At 47.1% G+C, this 22,719-nt stretch overlaps 1 protein-coding gene across 3 annotated transcripts; it reads left to right on the top strand.

Annotated features, from left to right (window-relative positions):
* The first annotated feature begins 254 nt into the window (after positions 1-254).
* Positions 255-15,026, top strand: CAVIN2 (caveolae associated protein 2). Of its 3 annotated transcripts, XR_004969422.1 has the most exons (3): positions 260-1,096; positions 11,499-12,686; positions 14,038-15,026. XR_004969422.1 is itself a non-coding variant. In XM_036319903.1 (2 exons), the coding sequence occupies exons 1-2, from the start codon at positions 614-616 to the stop codon at positions 12,294-12,296; spliced, it is 1,128 nt and encodes a 375-aa protein (XP_036175796.1). In that variant the 5' UTR covers positions 255-613; the 3' UTR covers positions 12,297-13,885. The 3 variants fall into 3 exon arrangements, 2 of the variants coding, with proteins under 2 accessions (XP_036175796.1, XP_036175795.1); XM_036319903.1 differs by lacking the exon at positions 14,038-15,026 and having other exon boundaries at positions 255-943; positions 11,499-13,885; XM_036319902.1 differs by lacking the exon at positions 14,038-15,026 and having other exon boundaries at positions 11,499-13,885.
* The last annotated feature ends 7,693 nt before the right edge of the window (positions 15,027-22,719 follow it).

Here is a 22,719-nt window from a genome sequence, read left to right as displayed (position 1 = left end):
AGACATTAAAAACGAGCAGCACAAGCTGGGCTGCAAGCATCCTTCACACTTGACCCCTCCCATCTCCTTGGGCACCAGGCGTTCTGTAGTCCATCCGTCAGGTCTAGGGCAAGTGCAAACAATACTTTCCGTTAGAATAACTTGTATTCAGGAAAGAGGAAAAAAAAAAAAAAAGAACAGCCGCTCTGTTGCATCTGTAGCATAGCAGCCAGGGACAAGTTTACCAGCGCTGGCCAACTGGAGGCGGGGAGCTGGCCGGGTGAGCTGTTTTCCCCGCCCCTAGATGAAGTCATGACTGAAATATGGCATTCAACTTCTTTTTAAAAGGGAAGAGGAGTCGGAAAGAAAGCTAGCCCTGCAGGAAAGCGAGGAAGTGTGTGCACACCTCTGATCCCTGAGCGGCTCTGCTCTGACCTTCGCCTCCCACTGGGTGGAGCGGGCTTTTAAGAGCAGCTGGGGTGCAGGCCCCGGTCAGTGGAGCCGGGGTGGCCTGTCTACACCTCTCCCGGCTGGAGCGCGCTGCTCTGAGCTCCAACCGGCCGGCCTAGCTCTGCGCCCCTCGCCACCGTCCACCCGGAGCAAGAAGAGGGACCTCCCTGCCCACCTGCCGGCCATGGAGGAGGACGCTGCCCACGCCGCCAAGTCCCAGCACCCGGGCTCCGAGCTGCGGCCGGAGAAGCCGGCCAGCCCCAGCCCGGCGCCCTCGCCCACGCCCAGCCCCAGCCTGCACCTGGGCAGCACGGACGAGGCCCTCCGGGACCACGCGCAGGTGAACGCGGTCACGGTGCTCACGCTCCTGGACAAGCTGGTGAAGATGATGGACGTGGTGCAGGAGAACCAGCACAAGATGGAGCAGCGGCAGATGAGCCTGGAGGGCTCGGTGAAGGGCATCCAGAACGACCTGACCAAGCTCTCCAAGTACCAGGCCTCCACGGGCAACACGGTAAGCAAGCTGCTGGACAAGTCCCGCAAGGTGAGCGCGCACACGCGTGCCGTCCGCGAGCGCCTGGAGCGCCAGTGCGCGCAGGTGAAGCGGCTGGAGAGCAACCACGCCCAGCTCCTGCGGCGCAACCACTTCAAAGTGCTCATCTTCCAGGTCAGTTCCCCCCCCCCCCCCCCCGCCCTCCCCTCCCCGCCCCGCAGCTGCCACTGCTCGGCATTCCTGAGCTCAGGGGCCTGGCTCTCGCCATCTGTCCATCTGTCCATCTGCCCTGCCCGTCAGGGCGCAGACACACAGGCATTGTCCCCGTCCGCCTTCAGCAGGCGAAGGGGACTCTGCACACACAGGTGCACTTTCCCCGGTCCCTGCGGCCCACGCGCAAGGCCGATGCCCAGGTTAGTAGGGCGGGGTCACTTATGGGGACACCTGCATGGCCTCCATCCAGGTCAGGAAGGTGAGCAGGGGCCGCGCCCCAGTCAAACCCATGTGTCTCTCTCATATGAACCCGGCGCTGGCTGCAGCTGCCAGCCGGACAGGGCCAAGTCGTTCAGTGGCTGTTTATTAACTCTTTGTGCAAATGAGCTAAGCATGAGGGGTTTTCGTCTGTTTGGGGGTTTTTGTTGTTGCTGTTTTTTAAATCAAAAAGTTAAACTCATAGCCGTGTAAAGTCTCCCTGTGTCCAGAGGCTACCAGTGTTGTGGGGACTACGCAAGTACCGAAGGCTGATTCCAGTGGCGTTGACTAGCCTGTCCTTCCAGGGCTCTTCTGGCCAAAGGGATCTTGCTGAGCTCTTTCCTAGCAAACGGCGCACTAGCAGTCCCGAGCAGAGCTCCTCACAGACACCCCAGATGCGCCTCTCATTGCGCAGAGACACAACTGCAGAGTGAAATGAAAGCAGTGTGATCAGTTCTAGTTACAAAGGCTGGTCTTGAGTATTTGCTGTTTCCAATCGTTGCCTGGGGATAAAAAGGCCACTTGGATTTTTTTTAAGGCATCAATGATGCAACGAATGTAGCAAGAGGCTCTCTAGGGACAGGGAGACTGCGTGGGCCATGGTTCCGCCAGGCCGTGGGCACTTGCGAATCCAAGGGCAGCCCTGCTACTGCCGGGAGCCTTCCGCCCAGTGGAACCCCGCCAGCTGGGACCCCAGGAAGCAATGGCCGTCCCTCCCTGCCCCAGGGCTGTCTCCTTGTGACCCAGTGAATAGGGGAGGATTTCAAAGCCCTGGAGAGGAGAGGCTGTGACCGGCTGTCTGATTGTGAAAGGCACACAGAAGAGCCTTCATCTCCCAAGAGAGATTTGGAAATGGGGCTTGAGACCAAGGGAGCCTTCTTTTCCTAAATGAATCCGCTCTGCCAAGTCCGAGCCTTAGCCTCCTCCTCCCTCACCCAAAGGACAGGCTCATCCGGCTGCTTCATTGTCCTCCCCAAACCGCACTTGCTGTTCTAAAGCTTCAGGCCGCTGACCTCCTCCTATACCTCGAAGGCTTTTTGCAGCTGGAAGTTTTTTTTAGCTTTTAATGGAATAGCTTTTCGTGCACCAAATAAACGGACGAGATACTGTAACTGTTATCTTTCTTAAGCCATATAAGATCCTTAATTTATTAGCCCAAAAGGTAGTAGAAATCTTGGCTCTGGAAGCATTGCTAAGTTAAATCCTCATCTCACCACAAAACTAAACATGTACAGACCTGTTAAACGAAGTCTCCCTCCTTCCTGTATGAATCAAAGAGAAGAACCCTTGACCTAGCCCTCAGCTCGGGAGGAAAAACACAAGTATTTATCTAGTCGAGGAAAAACACGATTTGTAGGGATCGGGTTTGTTTTGATTTGCCATGGACATCTGTAGATGTTGGGGGAGGGGGTGTACGGAGAAGATATGTGACTAAAAACCGGAGAGAATTCTACATCTGACATTTAGACAAACCATCGTTGGGGAACTTAGAGACACAGGCTGCTGCTGAGGCCTGGCCGTGGCCTCCTGTTTCGTCACCTCGGGTCGACAGGTGTGAGATTGCAGCCAGAAAGGGAAGAAATTCTCCGCATAGTGAGTGGAAGGTGAGACTGGGCGCTCAAGACCAAGGGGGAAGCGAAGAGAAGCCAAGGCAGTGGCTTACGCTCCACTCTGGCCTCTTAGCAGGCAGCCCCCGAGGACACTTCGTTTTGAAAAGAACCATTGAGGAGGCAAGGAAAGGGGCCTTTCTTAAGCCAGGGAAGACCCTTTCTTAGCCTAAAGGGTATTCGCCATCTCAGCTCTCAAGGCGCCACCTGATGGCTATTTAAAGAAACAAACGCGAGTGCAGTTCCTCTGTGGAAGGGTGGCTCTTTCTCTTGATCCTTCTTAAAGCGAAGGTTTCTAGAGGAGTAATTATGCCAGTAGATGAAACAATAGCTGTGTTAGAGGGTGGTTTAGGCTAGGGGCTGAGAAGGTTCATTTTGCCATCAGACATCAGTTCAAATCCTAGTTTCCCCCCTTGCCAACTGTGTGCACGGTTTATAGCTTCTCCAGGCTTGTGTCCTCATCTGTGCACTGATCTCTTAACAAGAGCAAAGAACGTTTAAGCTCCTTGTAAGCCCTGCCTACACTACTAAGCGCTTTTCTGGGCATTATCTCCCTTCCCCCAGTTACCGATGAGGATGTGGAGACATTTCTATCTCGTCTAAAGTTATTAATGAAGCCAGTGATGAAGCTGGGGTTGGACTGATTCCGAAGTGTGTGCTCTTCAACACACATGCTTCCTCCTCCTCGCTCTCTCCAGGGTGAGGAGTCCAGGAAATCACACTGAAAATGGCCAGTGATGGGCCTGGTGTCGGAACTCCAGGAGGAGAAAGCAGCTCTTCCTGGATGGCTTTGAAATGCATTTGCAGGGAAAGCTACACGTTTGCTTGGTTAGAAATGTGCTTATCAACCAAAGCCCTTGAGTGTATATGTACATAACCCATGGCCACAGACAATAGGGTGGTAAAGGCCTGGGGGGGCGGGGGGCGAGCTGGGAAAGGTCATTGGGGAGGAAGGGGACATCTGTAATATTTTCAACAATAAAGATTTTTTAAAAATAAAAATACAAATAAATAATAATAATAATAATTAATAAATATGCCTCTTAAGTAAAAACTGACCCTACCCTACCCAGGATCTTGAAACAGCTATGCTTATGCTTTTTCAGTTGAGACTTATTAAAAGTCACACACACACACACACACACTCCCTACCATACATTGTATGACTACTACCATGTTGAAATCAGTACCATGTCACCACCGCTCCATGCAAGCAAAGGACCTGCCCATAGAGCCTTCCCCACACGGACCCTCTTGGCAGCAGCCCCTTCTGCCCGTGTGGCAGAGGTCCTGTTCCCTAGATCTGCAGAGAGGGCGGAGGGTGGGTAAGGTACCAGGGCCCCTCATATCTTTACGTGATTGTTGTCACTTCCAGTCAGCTGGACGGTATGCTGGCCTTTCCTGGACTGAATCCATTGGTTTTCTAGTTTCCAACCAAAGAGTTCATGTGAAAATAAAAGAGGAGAGCGGGGAAAGGAAAGCTGTTGCTGACATGAGGTACCTGGTGCTGTGGTGTTTAGAAGATCACGTGTCTAGTCTGTCGGTGCCTATTATGTCCTCCCAAATCTACAGGTGCTTCTGGGCTGGCTGGCTGGTTGGCCAGTTGGACCTAGATGCTCACACATTTGCATTGTCTAAAATTCCAGACTTGGTTCTCAGTGTATCCTGTTTAAATCATGTCATTTGTTTATTTAAACCTGTGCTGAATTTACATGTTAAGCCTCTCAGGCCTTAGCCATTACCTCAGATTATAAACCAGGAGTATCTAAAACTGGACAAAATTCATTTCTCTTTAAGCAATAAAGGAAATTGTCAGATCCTTGTTAAACTTAGCAGCTTTCCTTTCTACATTTCTATAGGATCAGTGTTCAAATTCAAACTACTGTGACAGGACCCAGGACAAGTGAAATGAGACCCAGAGGGGTTGCTGATCAAAAAGCAAACGCTCAAGACTAATAAGGCTAATTCTTCACCTGTAAGGCAGGCTAGCTTTTTACTAAAAAAAAAAAAATAGAACTTCTATGGAAAGTCAGTGAATATGCAGTTAAGAGGAAATTTTCTCTGTTGATTGAAGGGACTAGAATTTCATAGGTAACTGACCCTGCCTGAGGGTGTGAGGCCCACTGATGGCCTCTTAAGGGGTTAGTTGATGATTATTTGAAAAAGCAGTTCAGGAATTATTTCAAATTCAGCAAAGAAAATGAGAGTCCTCGTGGACAGCTTACACTTTCATCCACATAACATTGTGAAACTGGGTGAAAAGAGTAGAGGTCAGGTACTTGCTGTGGATACATTTGTGGAGAATCAAGCCCTTAAATGTGTTCAAATATTCATCTTTTGGGTTCCTTCCATGAGATCAGAATTTTAGAAAGGCGCTAAAAGGGTAGCACCTTCAGACTGTTTTTAAATGGATTTTTTTTAAAAGACTGTACTCCCTTCTCTATCCAAAGCCACTGTTCTGCAAACTGCAACGTTAATTCAGACTTAGAAGAAATAGGGACCCGGATCATAAAAAAACACCTTTTATATGACAACGTGTGGTGTTTATATCACATTGATTAATGTTCCCATAATGGAATATTGGTTTCAATATGCCACTTACCCAGTGCCCTTTAGTTTATGAGATAAACAAAATACTGGTTCTTATTGTTATTGTTTACACTTATTGAATGTCAGCCCTCCCTCAGGCACTTTATGGAAATAACTGATTATTGTTGGTATTTCTTCCAAAGAATCATGGCTTTCCTGTATTAAATGACTAAGCTCCCAGGTGCGGCCTTGCCAAGTAAGCGATGCGCCTTCTGCTGTTTTGTAATCTGTATGTGTTTGAATGGAGTGAAAAGGGTTCCACATGCAGCTCAGGTCTCAGGGTTTGGATTCTTGCGTGAAACAAAACGTGGTTGGCATCAGGATACTATGGGATGGCTCCCGTCGTTTGTTAACTATTTTTCATAGTATTTAGGTTAATGTCACAGAATCAGATATTTTAGAGCTGGAAAGCACCTTAATAACCATTTAGTTTAATCTCATTTTATATCACAGAAGCAAAGTAACTGGACAGGTTTCATTTTGTTAACAGTAGAAATTATAGAGCTGAATTGTGAAATCAGTAGAAACAAACACTCTAATCCCACTAGGGCAAAGTTCACGTTCACTGGGCTCTCTACACCAGCTTTTCAATAATTCAGTGCGATTTGGTTTTGCTTTGTCTTATGTGTTTTTGGTGTGTAACAAAGAACACCTAACCAGTGTGATCTTAAAAAAGAATTGAACCCTTGATAACACTGAAAACTAATGAAACTTTTAAATCCTCCCGAATGTGAAAGACTGCTCGGGGATTGGAAGTAATGCTTTTTATTCTTATGACTTGCCGCTCCCACCAGCCGCTGCCTTCGGGGTGCAGTTCTAATCAATGCTTTATCCACTTGGCAATCTATACCTCAGCAACACGAATCGGAGAGAGCCATCAATGTGGGAAAGAGACCCATAAATCAGAATGTCAGGTGGGCATAGTTCCATTTTAATAACTAGTATTTAGAGATTATTGGATAAAACATTTCATGGACATAAATTTATGATCCTCATATCCCTCCAAGATGCCACCACATCCCGGTGGGATGATGACAGTCTGTGTTATTGTCTTCTAACAACAGGGGTGATAAGCTAGTGACAGGAGAGCAAGCCGCTGGCTTGTCTCTCTTTATTCAAGCTTTAAAGGACTTACTGTGGCCTCCTTTTCGAATGCTAGTCATAGAATCTCCTTGTCTTTGAAAGTGTCCATAGCTGTATACATGTGCAAAGATTCACTTCCACGAGTTCCAACCCAAAAAGTGCCTCGCGTGTCGGCAAGTTTCTCTATGTTGATGTCTATATGCACAACTGGAATTATTAGTTCAAAGAATTAATATAAACATCAAACAAGCGGAAGTACAAGGAAAAATGCCGCGGCTCAAGAGCTCTCTCCACTCTTTTTCTCTTGTGAGCGTGTCACTCGTGTCTGTTTGAAGTGTGCTGTTTCGCTCTTCCTTCCTTTGAACTGTTCCTGAGGGTGTTTGTGAAACATCAGAACCAGGAGCAGGTCCTCAGTGGAGCCTGGGTATCTTTTTGAAAATAAGTCTGTAGGGCAAATAGTCGGCTGGGTACAACTTCCGAAGGAAGCAATGCAGCTCCCAAGGGATTCTTAATGCCACTCAGGAATCACAACCCTAGCAGGTATGTGGGCAGCATAAGGCAGCAGTGACAGAACTGAACGTGTATATCTGATCGTCCCCCTTGAAAAAGCCAACCATCTTGGAATCTTCCAAGAGAGTAGGTCAAAGACCTTATGACCAGAGGCCAAAGGCAGAAGTGTCACCTCCCCTGTCGGGAGGTGAGATATCAAGTGTGCCCTGAGGTGTGCGTGTCCTGAGCTAGGCTCGTGTGCAGGTGAGAGTGGGCACCTGGGGGTCTGTGCAGTGACAGAGGAGCCACTGTCCGAGGTTCAAGTTGAATTTCCATCACAACAGTCACTTCACATTAAATACCAGGCATGCGTTTTACCAAAGAATGGAGCTTTTTAAGAGTGTCAGTATCATGCTGCTTCTACACAAACATCATGGGAAGGTGAGGCCTACATGTGCTTGCACATTCACCGATTCCTGCGAGAAAAGGAAAAGCAAAGGGCTCACCTTCAGAGTGATGCCTTAAGAAGCCACAAAATAAATACTGTCCAGTAGACAGAACACCAAGCGCGGCTCGAGTAGTTAAAGTGACAGCAGAAGCCTAGCAGATAGCCAAGAAGACATAGCTCACTGGGTTCCAGCCGCAGGAAGACGCAAGCAGCCCATTCTGGATTATGTCTGTTCCTGCTGCGTTTATTTTCACAGTTGGCACCAAAGAGCACTTGTATAAATTTCCCTGGCAACGCGTAAAAGAATTCAGTTGTGTTTCCTACTATCTCTTAACTGCCCTCAGCTCTGCAGTGTGAATCTGCCACAGGTCATTTCTGAATCACACGATCATGCCCTTTGCTCAAACCGTCCTCAAAAGACCCATAAGGGGAGATATAAGAGTAAAACTCAACCATGCTTTTTTAATAATAACATTTACATTGAAGAAAAAATGCAAAATTATTAGTTGAGTTTTTTTTAAAAGTCCGGTTACTGGGTCTACCTTTCGTTGAGGTTGAAGAAAAGAAAGCTGGCAGGGCAATCCTTTGGTTACCGTGGGAGATTATACACATGTACCTCTTCTCACGGAGCCAAGGCTAATTTTGAGTTCCACCTGCATGTCTGTCGTCTTCACTAAGGTGTATATATATATGTATGATTTCAGGGAGTAAGGGAGAGGGAGATGGGAGATAGAAACATCAATGATGAAAGAGAATCATTGATCGGTGGCTTCCTACACACCTCTAACTGGAGATCAATCCAGCAACCCAGGCATGTGCCCTTGACCAGAATTGAACCCGGGACCCTTCAGTCCGTAGGCCGACGCTCTATCCACTGAGCCAAACCAGCTAGAGCCACTAAGGACTTTTAATAACATTTCCCTGAGCTCTTGGTTTCTTCCTTTTCTTCAAGCAACTCTTGTCAAAGCATCCCAACCCTCTTGGCAAACCCCACAAGTAATCTCGCTTGTGGACGAAGCATCAAAGCCCTCGCTACTTCTGCAGTCTGCCCTGGCTCAGTCACACTTGTCCTCTGAGAATAAAACCCTTCTTACAAATGGCAACTCCTGCTCTCCTCATGCCTTAGGTTCTCGTTTCCCAGCGACAGCCGCAGTCAGCACACTTCCTTCTAGACGCAGAGCAGGCCCATACTTTCGCAGGCTTCCACCCTCGGGGCTATCTTAGAAAGCCACCGTACCCAACACGCACTCCTTCAACAAATAGCTGTTGAGCTGCCAGGAACTATTCCTAGTCACTGGGGCATAGCAGTGAACAACAGACAACAATTCCACCTTCATGGGGAGTACATGCCAATGAAACAGAGGCGAGTTGAGACTTGAAACATGGGAACGTTGCTCTCTGTAAAAGTCCATGTCATAAATGATTTGTGGGAATCCCATCCTCCTTTTATTTTTTAACTTTGTCTTTTATATGGTGTTCCTGACATTTTTTTTATTCTCACCTGAGTATATTTTTCCATTGAGTTTTAGAGAGAGTGAAAGGCAGAGAAAAATATCGATGTGAGAGGAACACATTGATTGGTTGCCTCCTGCACGCGCTTTGACCAGGGCCCAGGCCGGGGAGGAGCCTGCAACTTGCCCTTGACTGGAATCCAAACCAAGACCCTTCGGTCCACAGGCCAATGCTCTATCCATTGAGCCAAACTGGTTAGGCCCTGACAATTTGTTGACATTCAAAATGGGAAGGTGTGGATGAAAGAATGTGAAGGGATCAGCCAAAAACCATATATACATATGACATAGACACAGAGGACTATGTGGGTATAGCCATGGCAGGGAGGTGCAAGTGGACAAAGGGTGGGGGGAAATGGGGATGGAAAGAGACTTTGCTTGGGTCAATGGGCACATGATACAGTGTGCAGATGATGTTTCACTGAGTTGTACACTTGGGACCTATATGGTTTTTCTAACCAATGTTACCCTAATACATTCAATTTTTAAAAATGGGTGGGTGTGGAGAAAGCTTTAGGAAATGGAATCTGTGACTTCTTCACTCTACCAAGGATTCTATTTAACCAGGCAATTCTGCTCTTTACCTCTACCCAGGACTGTCCCCTTTGTTTCTAACCAGTTTAGGAAGGGCTCAACATTCTTGTCCAGGAAGCCCTGTTTAATAATAGAGGCTTGATAAGTTACACTTGGCTTGAGTATATGTGTGTAAGGGGGAGACACGGGGCTGTGTCTTCGCAGAGAGTACCATAATTATACCATTCAGTGGTAATAAGGAGAGGGATTTTTAATTTTTTCTTTATCAAAACTTTGTTCATTTAGTCTTTGTAGCAAGAAGTTAAAAAATATGTAGGCTCACTCTTAGAGCATGTTTCTGATTATAATGTCAATTTTTCAAAATTGCAAAATGAGAAGGGAAGTTCTTACTGTTAACATGAACTTTGCATGAAGTTTAGATCCCAGACAGACTTCTAAAGTCACTAAATCTCGTTATTTTTCACACTGAACATGTACTGGGCAGTCCACAATATAACCAGGTAACATCACAGCTTTGGTGGAAGCAGGTGGTATGGACTCTGGCACCGGGCCCACCTTGGCCTTCTTGCAGAGCCCCTAGTGTCCCTGGAAGTATAGTCCAAAGGCTGCTAATCTAGGTCAGATCCTCCCGTTCATGTCTGGAAGAAACCAAGACCCAACAAGATGAAGTTATTTGCCACAAGTCACACACCATTTAGCAGTACAGCAAGGACTGGGATTCAGACTTCCAGTCACACACTCTTTCTACTGTGCTGTTTCTTTTCATGAAAATGCAAAGGCCCTTGGTTGGGTCTTGTTTTCCAATATTCAAATAAAAATATAAAAATCAAAGAGATGTCCATGCTGAGTGGCCCAAGTCTGTCTGCATTCAAGTCTCCCCACTTAGCAACACTGGCGAGCCATTCCCCTTGCCCTGTGGAGGCAGGTGCCCAGGCTCTGCCCCCTGAGACATGGCAGGGGCAGGTCTTTGCCTTCGTGCCTAGAAGCTGGAGAGAGAGGTGTACTGGGCATAATGTGTTGGGGGGCGGGGGGGGGGGGAAGTCCTGAGCTTCTCTCCTCACTCTTAGCTCTAGGTGGGGGCTGAAGCATTCTTGTCCAGGAAGCCCTGTTTAACAATAGAGGCTTGATAAGCTACCCTTGGCATCATAATTCCCCTTCACTTCTCTAAATATGGCTCTAGTGTGCCACGTCCCCGTTTTAATGCCCACAAAGGATATAATAAACCCCAAGGTTTTGTGAGTGGGTGCCCAGAGGGCTGGCCCTTGCTTCCCTTACTCTAAAATTATGTTTTTCCTCAGAAAAACTAGCGTGCACTTGGAACAGACACCAAGGTTGGCCATATCTTTACTTCTGGCTGCTAGTTGGGGAGGAAACCTGGTCAAGGCTTTACATGGGGTCTCACACTTGAGGACTTCCTGGTTTCTCTCCCCTGCCCCCACCTTTTATCTTTCAACTTGACCCCCGGGCTCCTTCTCAGTGGGATATTGGCCGGAACGGAGCTGGGTAGGAGAGAAGTTCACAGTGACTTACTTTAGCTCCTTTATCGAGGCAGCTTCCTGGCTGATCTGAGCCACAGCCCACTTCCCCCTCTGCCTGTCACTGATAGAGCCCTTGCCAGAACCCTCCCAATCTTCCCCATGGGGAGCCCTTGGCCTTATCCAGCTTGGGGGGGGGGGCGGGGGGGGCCTTGTCCGAGTTACAATTAACTCTTCATGTCCTGGAAAACTGAAGCCACAACATTGGGTTTCTATCATGCCCAAAGCTTAGAGCACAGACATTACAGCTGCTCAGGCCCGCTGGGAAATGCATTCCTGCCATAAACTCTGCCTTGTCTGTCTCCTCAGGAAGAGCATGAGATCCCCACCAGTGTGTTTGCCAAAGAGCCCGTGCCCAGCCCCAGCGAAGGGAAGGAGGACCTCGCCGATGAGAACAAGTCCTTGGAGGAGACCTTGCACACGGTGGACCTCTCGTCGGATGATGAGTTGGTCCCCGACGAGGAGGCCCTGGAGGACAGCGCAGAGGAAAGTATGGGAGAGAGCAGAGCCGAGAAGATCAAGAGGTCCAGCCTCCGGAAGGTGGACAGCCTCAAGAAGGCCTTCTCCCGCCAGAACATCGAGAAGCAGATGAACAGGCTGGGGACAAAGATCGTGTCTGTAGAGAGGAGGGAGAAGATTAAGAAATCGTTCGCTTCCAACCACCAGAAAACATCCTCCGGGAAGAGCTCCCCCTTCAAGGTTTCCCCTCTCACTTTCGGGCGCAAGAAAATCCGGGAAGGGGAAAGCGCGGGGGAGAACGAGACCAAGTCCGAAGACGCGCCCAGCAATGAGCACGTGCCCAACGACCATGACCACGAGGGGGGCTCACTGGCCGAGGGCCTCTCCCAAGCATCCCTCTCCAGCGTCCTGGCCGAAGGGAAGGGGGCCGAGGGGGACAGTGGGAGGGCAGCCTCGCGGGGGAGTAACTCTGGCATGGACAGCAACGTGGACGTGACCGTCGAGGAAGATGAGGAGTCATTGGTGGCCCGGGAACAGGCACAGAAGGTGCGCTATGAGGCCGGCTACGCGCTCAACTCCAAGGAGGCGGAGCGGTCAGAAGAGGAGGCCGCCCAGCCCCCTGTGCTGCAGGTGGGCCAGATGGCCTGAGCGGGAGGCCCACGGGGCCCGCGGTGCCTGCAGGCAGGTGGGAGCCTAGGACACGCGGCCACTCGCCTCCAGCGCTCCCCACTCGCCCCCGTGTTGTTGCCCAGGCAGCAGCACACACGTGACCAAGATTCGCTCTGAAGGCAGCCTGTCGGGGGCTCCATTCCTAACTGGCTCCGCGGTTCTGTTCCTGTAGGATTTCTCCAAGATGCCAGCAGACGTGAGCAGTTGCAAAACACTGATCAGGCTCGCTGAGTCAAAGAACCAGGGGCCCCTGAAGAGACTAGTCATGAAAGGCGATTGATTTGGGTCATTCCATAAGCTTGCTGCATAGCGTACCAGTAATCCATGGAATTGCCACAGAACTCCGTGCATCTGTTAGTTATTTTTCAGGTGTGTGATATACGATATACATGTGTGTTTAAGCTAAAGGGGTAACTGCTTTTTTACAAAAAGAAAACACGTTTTTGAGAAGGTAGAAGAAAAAGTTCAGTTGACCATCCACTTAATAGAAACCATTATTTTCTTGAAAATAAAGTAAAAATTGTAATTTTTAGCTAATGAAGTAAGACATGTAGGAAAATCAGGAATCTTAGAAAAAGAAAACTAGAAAATGAGGTGGGAAAATAAGAAAAACAGGAACAAAGAATGCCAGAGAAAATGAAGACACAGAGAGAAAAAAAAGTATGTGCTTAAAAGTAGAATATTTACAATCTAAGTTCAAGTATTTCACTCTTTATAACAATACTAAAGAAGTTCATATATCTGGAATAATGTTATATTTTCACAATATTTTTATTTTCTAACATTTTCAAATAATATAAAGACATTTTCCTGTGTTAAACCTGTATTTTTTCTTAATATATAAAAGACATTACAAATATTCCCCTGAAGAAACTCAAAAGGATGTTGTCTCTTTAACACTGGGAATGAACATAAATATTCAAAATTAATTAACGCATACTACCTTTTCTAGGAAGCTGGAAAATGCTAGTCTTTAATGTAATGTTTTCCAAATTTCAAACACTCTCACTCAAAATGTAATGTTGGTTTATAGGATATTAAAATCAACAGGTTTAGGAAAGGGAGGGCTTCTGTTTGTCCCTTTTTTAGACATAATGATAATTTCACTCCGGGTCTTATTTTATTTATATATCAATTCCACATCATTTTAGTATGTTTATTAACTTTTTAAAGCATGCTAGTATTTATATCTATATGCACATATATTCAGATAGGGAAATTTTTACTACTGCCTAACATTATACTAAAATGATGCTTTATCTATTTTTAATTACAGAATGCTACTGTTTTGCGAATATTATGAAACTATAGTTTAAAGACAGGTAGCAAGGAGCAGTTCCCTGCCTTTGGATTTCGCCACTCACTATAAGTAGCCTTACACATAGAGCTAACCCCAGACAGTATTAACAAACTGCTTTGTCTTATAAAAGAGATAAGTTTAACAAATGTATTGATGGCATAACCTATACAGCTATCCTTGTTTTGGCAATCATGTACCCCACGTATTAGATGGTTGAACTAACAATGGCTGTGTTAAAGAAGACTAAATAAACCAAAAATGAAAAGTATATAACAGTGTCAGTTTGTTGGCAGAACAATTTTAGAACAAGCAGAGAGAATTGATTTTTAAACTCTCCTCCAAATATAGCTGTAATGTTGATTGTTTCTGTCTTGATTTCCCCTATTAACTCAGCTTTCTCTTTTCCCTGATCTCATTTAGAATCTGAGTCTCATTCTTCCAGTTTAACTTTCTTGACATCACCTTGCCAGCTCTGGGGAGCATGTGAATTGGTTGCAGCTGCTTGATGAATGTGATATTTCCATCTGCATTTTTGCTGCTTGGTACCAGGCCTCAGAATACCTTAAGTAGTCCTGCAAACACGAATGTATCGGCTGTGCATTCAGTTGATCCGCACAGATAAACCCTTGTCTGCTGCACTGTCATCCATCTGGTGAAGACCTCCTTTCACCGCTGGCCCTCGGCATGCCTGTTTCACCTTTACCAGGTTGCTGTCACTTCTTGCTGCCAAACAGTTGGAGGGTCCAGAGCTAATGTGGTGATCACGTTTCCTTTTCCAAAAATGTGTATGTCGTGTAGTGAAAAACTACACTCAGGCATCTTTTTGGATTTTACCGACAAACAATTTACTCTATGCTCCACATTCGAAGCATTGAAATCCTCAGCAATAAACAGAGAATAAGGCCAGATAATTGTTGGAAAACACATACGTCAGGATTACAGAGAGGAGCCGCTGTGGAAGCAGAAGCTGTTTCCTCTGTGCTATTGTTGAATTATTTGCATTCTGGTGAGGCTGCACAGTCCCCAGATTAGCTATGTCTTCCCCCCGCCCAGCCATTAACCCGCTTCTAACTCATGTGCCTGGAGCTCACGGGATTAGCTCTCCCCCAAAGGTTGGTTGTACATTAATAAGCACTGAGATCCATATCTTAGAAACATAATTCAGGAGCAAGAAACTTCATTACATGGACCACAAATCTCACAGAAATATAGCAAAGATGTCACTTTTCTACGAGATTTTACTTTTAAAATACATAGATATATATTTCAGCAGGAACATTTTTCTCTTTCCAATTAGGCATCCAGCCTGTGTCTGGATTTCTTTATACACAGGAAAATAAAAGACCCATACTAGGGCCAGTTCGGCATAAAATAAAGATTTTTTTCACATGTATTGTGTGATGAAAGCCCAGAATGTTTCTGCTTTTGGGCAAAAAAAATTCAAGGTTTGAACCTCCTGCATTTCAGGCCAAGATCAGGACACCGGGAGCTCCTTGGACAGAGCCAAGCAGCTAGTGTTGGTAAAGGTTATATTGAAAGTCATTTCCTACATTAGGAGACTAATGCCCAGGCCCAGTTAATTCTTGCTTGAAAGTTTGTTTACTGCCCTCCAGCCCCGGTCTAAGTGGTTTTCTATTGGAGATGGAGAGCATGAGGCACCGAGGCGCAGGCAGCGATCGTTATTAACAGTTCCATAGCAACCACCCTTCCTGTCCTAAACCCACGCTGACACCGCCAAGCTCCTCAGACGAAACTGGCGTCCTGACCTTGGTGTTGTGCTGGATCTGGGTGTCCAGATAAAGGCTTGCAGCCAGGAGCTCCTGCCTACAGGGAACGGGCAGGAGCTCCCATCATTAAAGAGAGAGCCTTCTGATTTTTGTTTTGAACATTGCATTGTCCTGCAGTATTTGAAGCACAGAACTCATTCTTCACTCTTCACTCAAACTCCCCAATGAAGAAGCCAGATCTTTAGCAAAACAGCTTGATAGTCATACGTTTAGACTTTTCACCATAAAATCAATTCATTGAATATTTATTAAGCAATGCAACAATCTGTCTCTCCCATTGGCTAGAAATTCTTAGTCCCCAAAGCAGTAAGACACAAGCCTGGGGGAAAGGGAATATATATATTTGACCAGTCCTCACCAGGGAGAGCGGATTGCTTTTAGAGAGAGCGGGGGTGGGGGGGGAGAGAGAGAGAGAGAAACATCAATGTGAGACACATTGATTGGTTGCCTCCTGCACGGGCCCGACCAGGGCTGGGGGTTGAGCTTGCAACCAAGGTATGTATCCTTGACCAGAATCAATCAGGAACCCTTCAGTCCACAGGCCAACGCTCTATCCACTGAGCCACACCAGCTCAGGTGGGAACCAATATTTCTGATATCTTCTGTTACACCAGGCTGGGACCTCCAGTGGTCAGGTCCTATGCACCTACCACATGCTAGACATAAGCTCTATCTCATTTAATCAAACAAATCCTATTAGAAAGGTGCTATTTTTGCACCTGAGACTTTTGACATTAATTTACTCCAACAAGTAAGATGGGGGAGGGAGGGAACTCCAGAATTCTTAACCACTCTAAGTTCTCACTCATCATGTTAAAATTTAACTATTTTTCATTTGCTGGTCACAGAGTTAAAAGTCTTGCCCAAGTTCACGTAACTATTGAGTGAGAGAGTCAGTGCTCAACCCCAGTCTGAATGCCATGCTTTTGCCAAAACGGACTCCTAATTATGTCACCCAACTGTGCTTAACGAATCACTTTACAAGCTCTTAGATGGTGTAGCATTGCTTTCATTGTATCGCCCCTTGGACAGCAGGGTCACAGGTAGCCACGCTACGGAAATGATTTCGGTGGCTGTCATTCAGTGCTAAGAAAAAGCAGCTCCTGGTTCCTGGGGAGCCACACAGAGACTATTATTCAGGTTTGCGGGGGCCACGGAGGGGCTCCCTACTCCTTGGCACTGTCCGTTGTCAGTAGCCACAGGGTTCACTTTGGGGCATGGCTTAATAAGGACAACTTGTCAACAGAGAGAGACCTTGGGATTGGCTAATTCGAAGATGGCACAAGACGTCTGCTCCAACTCTTTACGTTAAAGGACTCATCCCCTGTGTCATGCCAGAGAAATCACCATATCCTGCCTGGACACGTCCTCTGATAGGCTGAAAAGATAACTAGTGGCAAATCAGCTTGGGGCTGTGCAAGGGGAGGATGGAGGTTCAGAAGTACAGTGAACCTCGAGGAGAGGGAGACCTAGCCTCTGAGATAATTCCTACAAAACCGTCCAGCTGTCTTCTCAAGGGAAACAGGAGCAAACACTGGGGCCTCCATTTCTGTGCTCACGCCACCAAAGACCCCTCCAGGCCAGCCCTCTTTCTTTTTTTCTTTTCTTTTTTTTTTATATTTTATTGATTTTTTACAGAGAGGAAGGGAGAGAGATAGAGAGTTAGAAACATCGATGAGAGAGAAACATCAATCAGCTGCCTCCTGCACATCTCCTACTGGGGATGTGCCCACAACCCAGGTATATGCCCTTGACCGGAATTGAACCTGGGACCTTTCAGTCCACAGGCCGACGCTCTATCCACTGAGCCAAACCGGTTTCGGCCAGGCCAGCCCTCTTTCATCGGGATGGATGCTGCAGGCAGACTTCTTCCAGAGCAGCGGTTCTCAACCTGTGGGTCGCGACCCCTTTGGCGGTCGAACGACCCTTTCACAGGGGTCTCCTAAGACCATCGGAAAACACATATATAATTACCTATTGTTTTGTGATTAATCACTATGCTTTCATTATGCTCAACTTGTAACAATGAAAATACATCCTGCATATCAGATATTTACATGACGATTCATAACAGTAGCAACATCACAGTTATGAAGTAGCAACAAAAATAATTTTATGGTTGGGGGTCACCACAACATGAGGAACTGGATTAAAGGGTCACGGCATGAGGAAGGTTGAGAACCACTGTTCCAGAGGCTCCGGCAGTGGTCCCAAACCCAATGTCTACGGGGCTCACAATGAGCACAATGGTGCCAGGAGGTGCCAGCAATGGTGCCAAAGCTGTTGCTTGTGGGCCACGTCCTCTCGATGGGGCACCTTCTAACTCATCCGCCTTTTTTCAATTTCCAGAAAGGGATGGCACCTTCTAGGAGCCACCAGGATCGGGGTAAACTGCCAGCCACCACCCAACTCCAATTGCCATGTCAGAAACCAAGCCCAGTGTTGCCAACAATTCTACTTCTTTTAAAAAGGGCCAAAATTCAGATTTCTTTCTACGTGAAATCCTCTTTGCCTTTAATTTTTGGCAACTGGCTCAAATAATTTTAAATAGCATGCAAGCCAGTCGTAACTGTCTGCTCTCGATGTGTCCCTGGCCTGGACCACAGCTTCTGACTTCAGGTCTATAGAGATGAAGGCTCTGAGCTCTCCTTCCCACCCTGAGGCACAGACTCAAGAGTAGAAGCTAGTCGCAGGATTGGATTTGCCTTGAGAAAAAAAAACGCAAACCTTCTTAGGGAAATATAGAGTGCCAACGCACTCTTCCCAGAACTTGTAAGCGATGCTCTCTTACTGCTACCTCAATTTGTAAGATTCCTGTTCATGCTGCATAGCTAGTGACTGGGGAGAGAGCCACCCATCACACTGAAAGGTGGTTAGAGGATCTATTTTGTTCATTAGATTCCACAGAGACATTGAAGCATGCAGCAGACTGACAAATTTCAGAGGGAAAGGGAAGGGGGAAATCATTAACCAAAGAACACTTATGCAGACAATAAGGCGGTGAAGGCCTGGGGAGGGGGGGGCAGGACCAAGGTGGAGGGGGTCAATGAGGGAAAAGGGGAAATCTGTAATACTTTCAACAATAAAGAAAAATAAATAAAAAGAAAGGTGGTTATAGGTTCTCTAATGGCAAAGCACCACTTATTATTAGCATCGTTAACTACCTGTGGGTGACAGGTAGAACCCTTGCTTGTCTAAGGGATTGGTAGTTTTGGTAAACTGAGCATAGGATGTGACTATCCTATTTCTATGTTCTAGTTGAAAAATACCTACTAAAAAAAATATATATATATATATTTATTTATATATAAAATATTTATATATAATATATATTTTCCAGTTGAAAATACCTACTTATCTTCCTATCTAATAAAAGAGAAACATGGTAATTGGCGTACGACCGCTACCCTTCCCATTGGCTAATCAGGGCAATATGCAAATTAACTGCCAGCCAAGATGGCGGCCGGCAGCCAGGCAGCTTGAAACTAACATGAGGCTTGCTTGCTTCAGTGACGGAGGACTCCAACATTCCCCGCCTGCCACTGCAGGCCTCTGAGCTGCAACTCTAAGCAACTATGCAACAAATATAGAAGCTAAACAAAACCCCAGAAACCTGCTTTAGTCGCCGGGCTTCAGCCAGCAGGATCGCAACATTGTAAGCAAAGGCCAGAAACCTACTTTCAGCAGCGGAGGCCTAAGAGCTGGAGCCAAGCCTCAAAGCTAAAGCTGGCCCAGAATAAAAAAGAAAAAAAGGAGCGATTGGGAGCTTCAGTCACCCCCAGCCTGAAAACAGCCCTCAGCCCCTCACCCACACTGGCCAAGCACCCCAGTGGGGACCCCCACCCTGAAGGGTGTGTGACCAGCTGCAAACAGTGATCATCCCCTCCCCCAGGCTGGCCAGGCACCCCAGTGGGGACCCCCACCCTGATCCAGGACACCCTTCAGGGAAAACCAGCCAGCACCCACCTGTGCACCAGGCCTCTACCCTATATAGTAAAAGGGTAATATGCCTCCCAGCACCGGGATCAGCGTGACAGGGGGCAGCGCCCAAACCCCTGATAGTCCTGCGGCTCTGTGTGTGCCAGGGGGCGGGGCCACAACCTCCTTATCCACCCTGCTCTGTTCGTGACAGGGGAAGGCACCCCAACCCCCTGATCAGCCCTGCTCTGTGCCTGATGGGGGGAGCTCCCCAACCCCCTGATCGCCCTGCGGCTCTGTGTGTGACAGGGTGCGGCGCCCCAACCCCCCCCCCCCCCCGCCACGGGCCCTGCTCTGTGTGTGACAGGGTAGAGCCATAACCTCCCCATCGGCCCTGCCCTGAGTGTGAGAGTGGCGGCGCCCCAACCCCCTGATTGGCCCTGCTCCGTGCGTGACAGGGTACAGAGCCCCAACCCCCATGGTGGGCCCTGCTCTGTGAGTGACAGGGGGCAGTGCCCCAACCCCCTGATTGGCCCTGCTCTGTGCGTGACAGGGGGTGGCACCGCAACCTCCCCATCGACCCTGCCTTGAGTGTGACAGGGGACAGTGCCCCAACCCCCCAATCGGCCCTACCCTGAGCGTGACTGAGGGTGGCATCACAACCTCCCAATCGCCCTGCTCTGTGCATGACAGGGGGCGGCGCCCCAACTCCCCAATCAGCCCTGCTCTGAGCCCGACCAGGGGCTGCACCTAGGGATTGGGCCTGCCCTCTGCCACCCGGGAGCAGGCCTAAGCCAGCAGGTCGTTATCTCCCGAGGGGTCCCAGACTGTGAGAGGGCACAGGCCAGGCTGAGGGATCCCCCTCCCCCCCCCCCGAGTGCACAAATTTTTGTGCACCGGGCCTCTAGTCTATAATAATAACAGCATAATATGCTAATTAGACCAGACATCCTTCTGACGACCTTTCAGATGAAGCCAGGGCTGAAAGGGAAGCCCAGGTCCTGGGTGCCAGTGGGAAGTGGGTGACAGCAGCCAGGGGAAGGAAGGCCTACTCTTGCATGAATTTCATGCATCGGGCCTCTAGTATATACTATAAAAATATGTATATATACTTATATACACATATACATGTATATACTATATATATACTCCTGTCAATAACCTAGAGGTCCTACAGATGACAAAAAAGCAAGTCTGAATTCTGCTCTGCAATATATCATAGCAAAATTGCCAGCCAACACTCCATTCTTCAACTCTTTATTGTTCATAATGAGGTACTAAAGGGAAAGAACACAGCTCAATTTTTTGGATGCTAAATTGAGCCTTCAGAGCTCAGCGTTTGGGGGGACACTGTTACGGGTATAGTGCAAGGGGCAAGAGGCCCTTTGTCAAGGAGGAACCAGCTGCCACCTGGAGCTCTAAAGCCGCACAGGGGTTAGCTGCGATCTCCAAGGGGCACTGTTCACTGTCTCCAGAATCCCACGGACACGCAGGAAAGATTTGTGAATGCACCTTATTTGAAAAATCAAATTTCCTACGGACCTTCCATCAATAATTTTAAATCCCCACATAATAAAAGGAAGCCCACCCCCAGGTGTATGGAGAAGAGCAATACCTCAATTTATGAGATTGCCCTTGGAATTAACCAGAGAAAGGGAGACTGATGCACATTGGGTATAATTTCATAATAATCTTTCGTTTTCTCCCTTTCTTTCTACCATTACTCTTCTTATTGTCAGAAACCAAAAATATATTTCCCATCTACCTTGTAAGTAGACATTTCAGAGATAAATAAAAGCAGGTAGGTGTGAACTATCCAATAACCACAGGCAGTTTTTGTCTGCAAGAAAAGTTTCCCCAATAAAGGAGTGATGTGCAATAAAAATAAATAAATGAAAATAAGAAAGTCTTCAGCCTTAAGAAAATTGTTGTTTGAGAAATAGTCACTCAAAATAGTTAAGGGAGGTGCTGTGGCCAGGCTGTGTGACATCATAAGTGTCCAGGCTAGAGATGGAAGGAGACTAAACTGTGAGGCTGAAGGTGTGGAGACAAGGAGCACACAGGCATACAACTTTCTCTGCTCTGAAATACGAAACAAAATGGTGGAAGGGAGATTCTGAGTGGAAAAAACCTATTGTTTTTAAAATGACAGTGAGTGCGTTCATGTGTTCTAATTAACAAAGCAGTGTGGAGCCTATGGGAAGGAAGGGTGCCGAAGAAGGAAGATAAGAAGGAAAAGAGGGGAGAGAGGAGGAGGAAGAAGGGGACGGAAATAGAAAGGAGGAATAAATCAATTAAAGTGAAACTGAAGTCTAGAATTCATTTGTGCTTCAGAACAGGAAGAAAGCTTTACCTCCGACCATTGCATCTCTTCTCCATAGCAACATCAAAGAAATATAAGGGATTTTCTTTCTTTTTTCCACAAAAGATGCATTTTTTCCCACAAAAGATGCATTTCTTTCTAATTATTGTCATCCTAAAGTTTTTAAACTATCCTGTTTGATCTATCGCTTTAGAATACCAATTTTTCATATCTGTTTCTTCTAAGTACAAAAAAGACAAAGACTTCCCTTGCCTTTCATTGTTCTTTGAATGGGACTAGACATTAAAAAGTAGATTTACATTGCTAGTCATAGCTCACAACTTCTGAAGCTCCCACGAAACTCATAGATTCATTTTTTTTCCCTACTGAAGAGACAAGTTACTCTGCTTTCATCAATTTAAATGAAAACCCAGAAAGTAATAATAATGGCCCCCATTTCCACGAGCATTTTCTTTGTGTGAGGAGTCCATGAGCTGAAAGTGCCTCTTTAGAGCTTGGTCCACTATTCTGAAATGAAGATGAACTATTAAACATCATTTATGAACGTATGCCTGGAGCCTGTGTGGTTTGCTCTGAAAATCTTAGAATCCCTCATCTTCACTGCAGCCGGGCGATATTTTAAGAACACACCTCTAAGGGTTGCCTACTGGGGCACGGAGAAGGGCACTTGGGTAGTCACTTAGCAACCATTTAAGAACACACCCCAAACTTGTATGAGGCAATTGCTACTGAAAGTCACGAGGAAATCTCGCCCTTAGACCCAGACAAGCAGGGAGCCTGGACTTTGCCTGCTCCTCAGGGAGCCCCATGCTTTCATGTACCTTCCAAACTTTTTTTCTAAGTTTCCTTCTGGTGCCTGGGACCAGCCAGAGCTGACAGTGTCATTGGACAAGAAGACTCAGATCAACTCAGCCTCCAAGTTTGGGGTGTGTTCTAAATTGGCTGCCAAGTTCCTGCTACAGTGCCCCAGTGGGCAACGCTTCAAGATGTGTGATGAAGACATCGCACTGCAGGGAAGAGGAGGAATGCTAAGCTCACTCCCTTTCGCAGCACTGTCTACGCCTCTACGCCTTT

The sequence above is a fragment of the Myotis myotis genome, unplaced genomic scaffold, assembly GCF_014108235.1.
Source record: "Myotis myotis isolate mMyoMyo1 unplaced genomic scaffold, mMyoMyo1.p scaffold_m19_p_8, whole genome shotgun sequence".
NCBI classification, from domain to species: domain Eukaryota; kingdom Metazoa; phylum Chordata; class Mammalia; order Chiroptera; family Vespertilionidae; genus Myotis; species Myotis myotis.
Note: the sequence above shows the minus strand (reverse complement) of the source record. Positions and strands in the feature narration are given on the sequence as shown.